Source organism: Rutilus rutilus, assembly GCF_951802725.1.
Source record: "Rutilus rutilus genome assembly, chromosome: 3".
In the NCBI taxonomy this organism is placed as follows: Eukaryota; Metazoa; Chordata; class Actinopteri; order Cypriniformes; family Leuciscidae; genus Rutilus; species Rutilus rutilus.
Genome location: NC_140211.1, coordinates 786,922 through 800,410, shown reverse-complemented (window position 1 = coordinate 800,410; position 13,489 = coordinate 786,922). Strand labels below are relative to the sequence as shown.

At 39.1% G+C, this 13,489-nt stretch overlaps 1 protein-coding gene across 1 annotated transcript in view; it reads right to left on the bottom strand.

Annotated features, from left to right (window-relative positions):
- Positions 1 to 10,618: 10,618 nt before the first annotated feature.
- The window catches only part of cUnh11orf68 (chromosome Un C11orf68 homolog), a 3,007-nt gene continuing 136 nt past the window's right edge, over positions 10,619 to 13,489 (bottom strand). The window contains exons 1-2 of the mRNA XM_084404989.1: position 13,489; positions 10,619 to 11,687 (exon numbers count right to left, since the gene is read on the bottom strand). The exon at position 13,489 is cut by the window's right edge and continues 136 nt beyond it. Of these exons, the coding sequence (XP_084261115.1) occupies positions 10,967 to 11,686 (720 nt within the window). The 5' untranslated portion in view covers position 11,687; position 13,489 and the 3' untranslated portion in view covers positions 10,619 to 10,966. The remainder of the gene's footprint in view (positions 11,688 to 13,488) is intronic.

The following is a 13,489-nucleotide window of genomic DNA, read 5'->3' as shown; positions in this document are numbered from 1 at the left end:
CTTTTCTGCTTTTAGGTGGTGATTTTAACATAGCAATGAATAACATGCTAGATAGGTACCCACCAAGAAAAACAGTTTCCCCAAACTCAAATCTTGTAGCATTTATGGATAAATTTGACTTAGTTGATATCTGGAGAGAGATGTATCCGGATGTAATACAGTACACCTGGAGTAACAAAGACCGTTCAAGGCAGTCCAGAATTGATTATTGGTTGATTTCTAAAACTTTGAGTAGCAATAATATCTCTATTAATATCAGTAACAGCCCACTGACTGACCATAATGCCATTTACATTTTAATTTATCGCAAAATATCGCAATTAATGCCTGCAAACCGTCGCTCTGGAAATTAAATAGCTCCCTCCTTAAATATAAAAGGGCCAAACAACAGATTATTGAACTAATCCATATTTACTGGGAAAGGGCTAAATCACAAAAAGCTTTTGGACGTAACTGGGAGCTTTTAAAATATGAATTAGGGAAATTCTTAAGAAAATTTGGAAGTAATATAGCAAAGCAAAATAGATTATTAGAGGATGAAGTTCTTTCACAACTATCTGCTATATCATTTAAGGAGCCATTGACAGATACTCAAAGCATTGAATATTCCAAACTTCAAAGTAAATTAGATGATCTCTATAGATCCAAAGCTAAAGGAGCCTATGTTCGATCCAGGAAAAAATGGCTGGAAGAAGGAGAGCAAAATTCAGCCTACTTTTTTAGGTTGGAAAGATCCAATGCTGTGAATGTTTCGGTTGATCGTCTCCGTACAAATGATAGAGTTCTGGAGAATCCTAGGGAAATAGCTTCTTTTTGCTCCAAATTCTATAATGACTTGTATACATCCAGATATTGTGACAATTCAGCCAAATCTTTTTTTGAATCTATTAATCAAAATAAAGTTATTCCTTTAGAAGATAAAGAAGCTTGTGATAATGATATATCCCAATCAGAAATTCTACAAGCTATTAAGAGTTTAAAAAATAATAAAAGTCCCGGCAGTGATGGTTTAACCTCTGAGTTGTATAAGATGTTTGCAGAGAGCTTATCCCCTTTCTTACTAAAGGTGTTTGAAGAAAGTCTGGAATCGGAAACTCTTCCACCAAGCATGACTCAAGGGGTCATCACTTTGATACCCAAACCAAATAAAGATAAAGAATGTTTAGAAAATTGGAGACCGATAACCCTCTTGAATAATGATTACAAAATTTTAGCTTTAATTTTAGCAAAAAGAATTAAAGATGTCCTTAACTGTATTATTGATGAATCACAATCAGGTTTTATGGAAAAACGTCACATTACGAATAATGTAAGATTAGTCCTAGATATTTTAGATTACGAGGAACTCATCCCTAATGATAGCTATTTACTTTTCCTAGACTTCTACAAAGCCTTTGACTCACTTGAGCACAATTTCATATTTCAAGCCATTACCAAATTTGGGTTTGGAGATTCGTTTTGTAGAGCCATCAGGACATTGTATAGAAATAATAATAGTGTTATTAAGTTAAAATTCGGAACCTCACCAAGATTCAATTTGTCACGTGGAGTAAGACAAGGCTGTCCTATATCTCCATATTTATTCTTGCTTGCCTCGCAATTTTTAGCTCTGCATATTTCCAGTAGTAATTTACAAGGTATTACAATTGACGATAGACAAATTATGATTAGCCAGCTGGCTGATGACACCACTTTGTTTTTGAATGATGCCTCTCAAATCCCTTTAGCTTTAAGATTGATTGATTCCTTTTCCAGAGCTTCAGGTCTGTACCTAAATATTAAAAAAGTGAGTTAATGTCAGTCAAAAGCTGTAATGTTCCCTCTATATGCAATATCCCTGTTAAAGATCAAGTAACATACCTAGGAATTGTAATTAATAAAGACCAAAAAACAAGATGTAAACTAAATTTCGATCCTCTAATATTGAAAACCCAAAAGAAACTCAATTCTTGGCTGCAGAGAGACTTGTCCATACGAGGAAGAATTCTACTCTCTAAAGCTGAAGGATTGTCGAGACTAACGTATGCAGCTCTCTCCTTGGAGGTTGATTAAAAAAGGTTGATAGAATGTTAAATAATTTTGTTTGGAAAAATAAAACCCACTTTATTAGAAAATCAGTACTGATGAATTCAATAAAACAGGGAGGATTTGATTTTTTAGATTTTGCTACTTTAAACAACACTTTTAAAATTAATTGGCTTAAAAATTCCCTTAATAATCCCTCTTCACTTTGGAATATCATCCCTAATTATATTTTCTCAAAAGTAGGTGGCCTGAATTTTCTCCTACTTTGTAACTACAATGTTACAAAGATCCCTGTCAAACTCTCTAATTTTCATAAGCAGATGCTCTTGGCATGGTCCTTAACCCATTTAATCCCACCGGTCACAATAGTGACCGTAAAAAAATGTTTCATTTCTAAGGCTATAAAAATGTTACTGAATGATCTATCAATGCATTTCCAGCAGATATTGAAATAATAAAGGGTCTCAATGAAATATGTGCAGTGTCGCATGTTTACTGTAAATTGTCACATGACCAGAGCTGTTTACTTCCTGTTTGCGCCAAGAGAAGAGGATGGCAGCAAGAAAGCTCCCAAAGAAAAGGTTATTAAAGTATGTTAACATAAAGAAAGGACATAGATTTTTGGTACACATCATCTTTAAGGTGTCTAGTATTGATATATGCATTTGCAATTACTCAACTTTATTTAATGTGGTCATAGAACTCACAAACATGTCAACGGCAACAATAGTGACCGGTGGGATAACCCATTGTATCTACATGCTAATACACATAGGCTAACTTTCTACCTAATTTTACACACAGACACTATCCCGTGACCTCGAGACACTATCCCGCTATCCCGTGGCCTCGAGACACTATCCCGTGGCCTCCAGACACTATCCCGAGGCCTCCAGACACTATCCGTGGCCTCCAGACACTATCCCGTGGCCTCCAGACACTATCCCGTGGCCTCCAGACACGATCCCGTGGCCTGCAGACACTATCCCGTGGCCTGCAGACACTATCCCGTGGCCTCCAGACACTATCCCGTGGCTTCCAGACACTATCCCGAGGCCTCCAGACACTATCCCGTGGCCTCGAGACACTATCCCGTGGCCTCGAGACACTATCCCGTGGCCTCGAGACACTATCCCGTGGCCTCGAGATAGTATCCCGTGGCCTCGAGAGACTATCGCGTGGCCTCGAGATAGTATCCCGTGGCCTCGAGATACCATCTCGTGACCTCAGGATACCATCCCGTGGCCTCCAGACACTATCCCGTGGCCTCAAGATACTATCCCGTGGCCTCGATACACTATCCCGTGGCCTCCAGACACTATCCCGTGGCCTCCAGTATCCTCCAGACACTATCCCGTGGCCTCGAGACACTATCCCGTGGCCTCGAGACACTATCCCGTGGCCTCGAGACACTATCCCGAGGCCTCCAGACACTATCCCGAGGCCTCCAGACACTATCCCGTGGCCTCGATACACTATCCCGTGGCCTCCAGACACTATCCCGTGGCCTCCAGACACTATCCCGTGGCCTCAAGACACTATACCGTGGCCTCCAGACACTATCCCGTGGCCTCCAGACACTATCCCGAGGCCTCCAGACACTATCCCGTGGCCTCGAGACACTATCCCGTGGCCTCCAGACACTATCCCGTGGCCTCCAGACACTATCCCGTGGCCTCCAGACACTATCTCGTGGCCTCGAGACACTATCCCGTGGCCTCCAGACACTATCCCGTGGCCTCGAGACACTATCCCGTGGCCTCGAGATAGTATCCCGTGGCCTCGAGATACCATCTCGTGACCTCAGGATACCATCCCGTGGCCTCCAGACACTATCCCGTGGCCTCAAGATACTATCCCGTGGCCTCGATACACTATCCCGTGGCCTCCAGACACTATCCCGTGGCCTCCAGACACTATCCCGTGGCCTCCAGACACTATCCCGTGGCCTCCAGACACTATCCCGAGGCCTCCAGACACTATCCCGTGGCCTCGATACACTATCCCGTGGCCTCCAGACACTATCCCGTGGCCTCGAGACACTATCCCGTGGCCTCCAGACACTATCCCGTGGCCTCCAGACACTATCCCGTGGCCTCAAGATACTATCCCGTGGCCTCGATACACTATCCCGTGGCCTCCAGACACTATCCCGTGGCCTCCAGACACTATCCCGAGGCCTCCAGACACTATCCCGTGGGCTCCAGACACTATACCGTGGCCTCCAGACACTATCCCGTGGCCTCCAGACACTATCCCGTGGCCTCCAGACACTATCCCGAGGCCTCCAGACACTATCCCGTGGGCTCCAGACACTATACCGTGGCCTCCAGACACTATCCCGAGGCCTCCAGACACTATCCCGTGGGCTCCAGACACTATACCGTGGCCTCCAGACACTATCCCGAGGCCTCCAGACACTATCCCGTGGCCTCGAGACACTATCCCGTGGCCTCCAGACACTATCCCGAGGCCTCCAGACACTATCCCGTGGCCTCCAGACACTATACCGTGGCCTCCAGACACTATCCCGTGGCCTGCAGACAATATCCCGTGGCCTCCAGACACTATCCCGAGGCCTCCAGACACTATCCCGTGGCCTCCAGACACTATCCCGTGGCCTCCAGACACTATCCTGTGGCCTCCAGACACTATCCCGTGGCCTCAAGATAGTTTCTCGTTGCCTCAAGATAGTATCTCGTGGCCTCAAGGATTTTATAAGGATTTTATACACTCTTATGCACACGCACACACACACTCACACACACAAAAACACACAAACACACACAAAAACACACACACACACACACACACACACACAAACAAACAAACAAACAAACACACACACAAACAAACACACAAACACACGCACAGGTCAAATAGACCTATATTCAGTCTGTCCAATGGTTGATACAACACAGTATCCCACCGGTCACAATTGTGACCGATCATAAAACACACTTTTTCACATACTTTTCCATGAAAATTTAAAAAAATTATGATTGATTGTTTCAAAGGGATACTAATGACACATGATTTGGATATTTTTGTGTCTGAGAAAAATTTGGGATTAAATGGGCTAATATACAAACACAACTTTTCCCCACACAGATATTACTTATGGAACAATAAGGATATTCTCTACAAGAATAAATCACTTTTCTTTGAAAACTGGTTAAAAAACGACCTTCTTTTAGTTGGACAGCTTTTTAATTCACAGGGCAGACTTTACAACTATTTAGATTTTTTACAGAAATATAAAATTCCTATAACTGCTAATGAATATGCTATTGTTTTCAATGCTATTCCCTCTGGAGTGTCTTTTCTGTTGCAAGGTTCTACATTTCCATGGCCATGTACTTACTCTTTGAACCTAACTGACACAATGATTGGAAATGTATGCTTTTCTGTAGAGCAACAAAAAAGAAATTATAAAATCAGAGCACTCTTCCAGAAAGAAATAATTACAATTCCTTATGTAATACCATATTGGAATAATATTGTAGAGAATTTACCATGGGAAAAAGTATGGTCTTTGCCTCATAAGTATCTGCTTACCAATAAAGTAAAAGAAATAACATTTAAATTAATCCACAAATGTTACCCATCCAAAGCCTTTCTTAGGAAATATAAGTCAGACATTGAAGTGAATTGCTGTTTTTGTCACTCTCCTGAGGAAGATGTCACTCACTTGTTTTGGCAATGTGCCCACACTGAGAAATTTTGGTCAGATTTGTTAATTTTTATCCAATCTTATTTTGTAAGTGACTTTTCTTTCTGTTTTAAAGATGTTTTCTTTGGTTTGTTTGACAACTCAAAAGAGAAAACAGGACAATATTACATAATTAATTTGTGCTTCCTACTAGCTAAATTTCACATACATAAGCAAAAATTTACTGGCTCTAAACCTCTCTTTTCTCTATTCAGAGATGATCTAGACAAATACATGGAAACTATCCAAAGCTCTGTTAATCCCAAAGCAATGAAAACTGTATCTCTTTATTCATCCTTTTTGTCCTCTTAAGATAAATGCATAGCATTGTTCTTGTTTTTGTTTTGTTTTTTTGTTACCCTGGCAAATTATTTGTGTCTGTGTATCTTTTTTGTTTGTTTTGTTTTTTTCCATGTTTATCTGTATTGTTTAATGCTTTGTAATGTTTAATGAAAAAAAAAAAAAAAAAAAAAAAAAAACAGCGTTTTTGAACAAATGTCTTGAATGAATGATTCAATGACTCACTCAAACAGTTCACTCGTTTCATTACTGGATGAATCAGCGTTTTTTAACAAATATCTTGAATGAATGATTCAGTGACTCACTCAAAGAGTTCACTCGTTTCATTACTGGATGAATCAGCGTTTTTTAACAAATATCTTGAATGAATGATTCAGTGACTCACTCAAAGAGTTCACTCGTTTCATTACTGGATGAATCAGCGTTTTTGAACAAATATCCTGAATGAATGATTCAGTGACTCACTCAAAGAGTTCACTCGTTTCATTACTGGATGAATCAGCGTTTTTGAACAAATATCCTGAATGAATGATTCAATGCCTCACTCAAAGAGTTCACTCATTTCATTACTGGATATATCAGCGTTTTTGAACAAATATCTTGAATGAATGATTCAATGACTCACTGAAACAGTTCACTCGTTTCATTACTGGATGAATCAGCGTTTTTGAACAAATATCCTGAATGAATGATTCAATGACTCACTCAAACAGTTCACTCGTTTCATTACTGGATGAATCAGCGTTTTTGAACAAATATCTTGAATGAATGATTCAATGACTCACTCAAACAGTTCACTCGTTTCATTACTGGATGAATCAGCGTTTTTGAACAAATATCTTGAATGAATGATTCAATGCCTCACTCAAAGAGTTTACTCGTTTCATTACTGGATGAATCAGCGTTTTTGAACAAATATCTTGAATGAATGATTCAATGCCTCACTCAAAGAGTTCACTCGTTTCATTACTGGATGAATCAGCGTTTTTTAACAAATATCTTGAATGAATGATTCAGTGACTCACTCAAAGAGTTCACTCGTTTCATTACTGGATGAATCAGCGTTTTTTAACAAATATCTTGAATGAATGATTCAGTGACTCACTCAAAGAGTTCACTCGTTTCATTACTGGATGAATCAGCGTTTTTTAACAAGTATCTTGAATGAATGATTCAGTGACTCACTCAAAGAGTTCACTCGTTTCATTACTGGATGAATCAGCGTTTTTGAACAAATATCCTGAATGAATGATTCAGTGACTCACTCAAAGAGTTCACTCGTTTCATTACTGGATGAATCAGCGTTTTTGAACAAATATCCTGAATGAATGATTCAATGCCTCACTCAAAGAGTTCACTCATTTCAGTACTGGATGAATCAGCGTTTTTTTTTATTTATTTTTATTAATTTTTTTATTAAACATTACAAAGCATTAAACAATACAGATAAACATGGAAAAAAACAAAACAAACAAAAAAGATACACAGACACAAATAATTTGCCAGGGTAACAAAAAAACAAAACAAAAACAAGAACAATGCTATGCATTTACCTTAAGAGGACAAAAAGGATGAATAAAGAGATACAGTTTTCATTGCTTTGGGATTAACAGAGCTTTGGATAGTTTCCATGTATTTGTCTAGATCATCTCTGAATAGAGAAAAGAGAGGTTTAGAGCCAGTAAATTTTTGCTTATGTATGTGAAATTTAGCTAGTAGGAAGCACAAATTAATTATGTAATATTGTCCTGTTTTCTCTTTTGAGTTGTCAAACAAACCAAAGAAAACATCTTTAAAACAGAAAGAAAAGTCACTTACAAAATAAGATTGGATAAAAATTAACAAATCTGACCAAAATTTCTCAGTGTGGGCACATTGCCAAAACAAGTGAGTGACATCTTCCTCAGGAGAGTGACAAAAACAGCAATTCACTTCAATGTCTGACTTATATTTCCTAAGAAAGGCTTTGGATGGGTAACATTTGTGGATTAATTTAAATGTTATTTCTTTTACTTTATTGGTAAGCAGATACTTATGAGGCAAAGACCAGAATCAGCGTTTTTGAACAAATATCTTGAATGAATGATTCAATGACTCACTGAAACAGTTCACTCGTTTCATTACTGGATGAATCAGCGTTTTTGAACAAATATCCTGAATGAATGATTCAATGACTCACTGAAACAGTTCACTCGTTTCATTACTGGATGAATCAGCGTTTTTGAACAAATATCCTGAATGAATGATTCAATGACTCACTCAAAGAGTTCACTCGTTTCATTACTGGATGAATCAGCGTTTTTGAACAAATATCTTGAATGAATGATTCAATGACTCACTCAAACAGTTCACTCGTTTCATTACTGGATGAATCAGCGTTTTTGAACAAATATCTTGAATGAATGATTCAATGCCTCACTCAAAGAGTTAACTCGTTTCATTACTGGATGAATCAGCGTTTTTGAACAAATATCTTGGATGAATGATTCAATGCCTCACTCAAAGAGTTCACTCGTTTCATTACTGGATGAATCAGCGTTTTTGAACAAATATCCTGAATGAATGATTCAGTGACTCACTCAAAGAGTTCACTCGTTTCATTACTGGATGAATCAGCGTCTTTTAACAAATATCCTGAATGAATGATTCAGTGACTCACTCAAAGAGTTCACTCGTTTCATTACTGGATGAATCAGCGTTTTTGAACAAATATCCTGAATGAATGATTCAATGACTCACTCAAAGAGTTCACTCGTTTCATTACTGGATGAATCAGCGTTTTTGAACAAATATCCTGAATGAATGATTCAGTGACTCACTCAAAGAGTTCACTCTTTCATTACTGGATGAATCAGCGTTTTTTAACAAATATCTTGAATGAATGATTCAATGCCTCACTCAAAGAGTTCACTCGTTTCATTACTGGATGAATCAGCGTTTTTGAACAAATATCCTGAATGAATGATTCAATGCCTCACTCAAAGAGTTCACTCGTTTCATTACTGGATGAATCAGCGTTTTTGAACAAATATCCTGAATGAATGATTCAGTGACTCACTCAAAGAGTTCACTCGTTTCATTACTGGATGAATCAGCGTTTTTGAACAAATATCCTGAATGAATGATTCAATGACTCACTCAAAGAGTTCACTCGTTTCATTACTGGATGAATCAGCGTTTTTGAACAAATATCCTGAATGAATGATTCAATGACTCACTCAAACAGTTCACTCGTTTCATTACTGGATGAATCAGCGTTTTTTAACAAATATCTTGAATGAATGATTCAGTGACTCACTCAAAGAGTTCACTCGTTTCATTACTGGATGAATCAGCGTTTTTTAAAAAATATCTTGAATGAATGATTCAGTGACTCACTCAAAGAGTTCACTCGTTTCATTACTGGATGAATCAGTGTTTTTTAACAAATATCCTGAATGAATGATTCAGTGACTCACTCAAAGAGTTCACTCGTTTCATTACTGGATGAATCAGTGTTTTTTAACAAATATCCTGAATGAATGATTCAGTGACTCACTCAAACAGTTCACTCGTTTCATTACTGGATGAATCAGCGTTTTTGAACAAATACCTTGAATGAATGATTCAGTGACTCACTCAAAGAGTTCACTCGTTTCATTACTGGATGAATCAGCGTTTTTTAACAAATATCTTAAATGAATGATTCAGTGACTCACTCAAAGAGTTCACTCGTTTCATTACTGGATGAATCAGCGTTTTTTAACAAATATCCTGAATGAATGATTCAATGACTCACTCAAACAGTTCACTCATTTCATTACTGGATGAATCAGCGTTTTTTAACAAATATCTTGAATGAATGATTCAATGACTCACTCAAAGAGTTCACTCGTTTCATTACTGGATGAATCAGCGTTTTTTAACAAATATCCTGAATGAATGATTCAATGCCTCACTCAAAGAGTTCACTCGTTTCATTACTGGATGAATCAGCGTTTTTGAACAAATATCCTGAATATATGATTCAGTGACTCACTCAAAGAGTTCACTCGTTTCATTACTGGATGAATCAGCGTTTTTTAACAAATATCCTGAATGAATGATTCAATGACTCACTCAAAGAGTTCACTCGTTTCATTACTGGATGAATCAGCGTTTTTTAACAAATATCCTGAATGAATGATTCAATGCCTCACTCAAAGAGTTCACTCGTTTCATTACTGGATGAATCAGCGTTTTTTAACAAATATCCTGAATGAATGATTCAATGACTCACTCAAACAGTTCACTCATTTCATTACTGGATGAATCAGCGTTTTTTAACAAATATCTTGAATGAATGATTCAATGACTCACTCAAAGAGTTCACTCGTTTCATTACTGGATGAATCAGCGTTTTTTAACAAATATCCTGAATGAATGATTCAATGCCTCACTCAAAGAGTTCACTCGTTTCATTACTGGATGAATCAGCGTTTTTGAACAAATATCTTGAATGATTGATTCAGTGACTCACTCAAAGAGTTCACTCGTTTCATTACTGGATGAATCAGCGTTTTTGAACAAATATCTTGAATGATTGATTCAGTGACTCATTAATCGTGCAGCTCTAGTTTATTGCCAAGGCATCATTTCTAATTCTCATTTAGTTTAAGTTTTTCATCTTAAATTTTACACACTTTTGTACGATCACACGAGCTGTAATAGATGCGAACAGCTGCAGAATGTGCGTTACTGGAGAGACACTTCACTGAGAGACACAACTGAAAATATCCTTGATGTTTATTTGGCACAAGAACAAATGAACCGAACGAACGTTGAATACAAAAAAATAAAGTTTAAAAGGAAAAACACAAATCACAGCCCTTTTGGCATCATAATCATCGTCATTTCCAACGTAACGAAACAGAAATCGGCAACGCTTCTACAAAACAAACGAGTGTTTGGTCAGGTGACCTCCAGATTGGTGACCTTGTCGATGATGTGCGAGCGGCGAGGGACGCTCTCCAGGTCGAACATGCTCTCGTAGATGGTGGGGCAGAGCTTCCAGCGGTTGTTGCGGTAGATGCCCAGGTACGTGTAGACGTCGGGCTTGTAGTAGAGCACGCACTTGACGCCGGCCGCGCGGATGGTGGCGTCCAAACGCATCACCTGCTCCTCGTCCGTGAAGTTCTGGTTGTAAACGCAGATGACGTGCCTGGAGTCGGAGCGCGGGCTAGCTTTAGCGGAGGTGATCCTGCCGTCCAGCGCGGCTCTAGCAATGCTCTCCCAGGCGCGGTCCACCTTGAAGCCCGTGTCCAGATGCATTAGCCACTTCCCGTCCAGGACGCTGTGGTTTAGCGCTAGCTCTCGTATGGTGTGGTAGGTGACGCTACGTCCGCTGGCTAGCAGCGTCTCCCAGCTGTCCTGAAGCCCGTCCACGTCTCCGGTCTCCTCGCAGTAGTGCGGGCCGCGGACCGCGATCCATCCCACCGGCCGATCGCCCTCGCGCGCTGCGTAGCGGCTCACCTGCGACGGCCGGTTCGACTCTAGCCAGCCGCTGAACTCCGCGCGGGGCGTCTTGCGCGCGTCGAAGATGATCCAGGGGTCCATGTCGGCGGCCATGGCCTCGGCCGCATAATCCTCGGCGGAGAGTTGCTCGGAGCGACCGGCCTCGTCCTCCGCCATCCTGTCCAAACAATGAAAACGCTATTATTATTATTATTAACTATTATTATTATCCCTTAAAACTCATCTTTGATCACCAACATTATTCTCAAGGTTTTTTCCTTGAATAAAAATTCTTCATGCCTTAAAAATATCTTGAATGTAACTCGACACCCGTGCCTCATTTAGTATACGTCATTCTATGAATATGCAAATTAGCCCTGCCTCCACTCACTCACTCACAAACCCAAGTATCGGCGTTTCAACGTGTATTAAAGGTGTACAATGTTTCTGTTTGGTTTTATGTCAATGTTCCTAAGAACAATAATAATTGTATCCCTTAAACTCATCTTTGATCGCCAAAATGACACATTTAAATGTTGTTTTCCTTGAAAAAAAAAATCTCCACGCCTTAAAATATCTTGACTGTAACTCGACACCCTCGGCTCATTTAGTATGCGTGGTTCTATAAATATGCAAATGAGCCCCGCCTCCACTCACTCACTCAGCTCAGAGATCCACTGGTTGACGATCACACGTTGATCTGATTGGTTACAAGGTAGTTTGTGACGTCAGAAACACCAGCGATTTCAAAGCGTGTGTTTGAGACTGTCTTTGGTTCACTGCAGTTTTAAGGAGGAAATACTCAGCAATGGTGTCGACTTATGAATTTACACATGCTTTGTCTTAAAGCACATTAAAAACACCACATAGACACATAAACTACATTAAAAGCTGGATTTTCACCACAGGGCAACTTTAAGGGAATTTACAATTCTGCGAACATTATGGGAACGTTACTTGTGAATAAGTTCTCTCATCTCTAACACCGTTTCAAAAACGTCAGATGAAAAAAATGTGTTTTTGTGTTAATGATTTGACATATACACACACCTGAATATATAATCAAACAGACAAATGGTATAATACAGCGACAAACTTATTAAAATACTTGATTAAAGGTGCAGTACGCTATTTCTGAGAAATCACCCCAAACAAACACGCCCTTACCTTCATAGCTCCGCCCCCAAACTCACGCTATGCAACACAGGCCCCTCCCCCGTAATGAGCGTACTGCGCCTTTAAATATGCAGCGTTGTATCATGTCAGATGAACATTCTCTGAACTATGACTAACGTTTTGGCAATGTTACGAACGTAACGTTAATAGAACATTTATGTAAAAGTTATATGGGGTCAGTTGCATAAAATTAGTGTGTTTTAAGAACTAGTCTGACCAACTAGCAGTTAATAAGGGGGTAATTTGTCTTATTTTGGGGATATAAATTAGACTAATGTACTTTTTTAAAGAAAAGTTGGATTAAAGTTTTAAAGAAAACAAGTTGATAAAACTAGTAGTTTTACTAACTTGTAAAACTAGTCTAAGCAGTTTATGTAACTGGCCACTAGTCTTTAAAAACGGTTTCAAAACATTAGCAGAAAAATGTTATTTATTACATCGTTCATGGAAGGTTTTTCTGAGACATTTTAGTTGAACGTTCATCTAATGTTTTTAAATGTTACTTGTTTCAGAACGTTCAAAAGTAACATTCTATTAAATTATACAACTGAACTTTCCTTCAGTGTTTCCTCTAACGTTCACATAACCAAGAAAACGTTCAGGACTGATAACGTATAGGGACCGTTAGGCAAAACGTTCTCGTAAGATGTTTTTGTTGGTGTTTTTTGCGTCTGTATCATCAGATCTTCACTGTTCATCATCAGGCATGATCCATAATCGCGTATTTAATCGCAAAACCCAGTATCATCATTTTTAATATGTTCTTTGACATATTAAATGTATTAAAAGTGTAAAATTCTCACT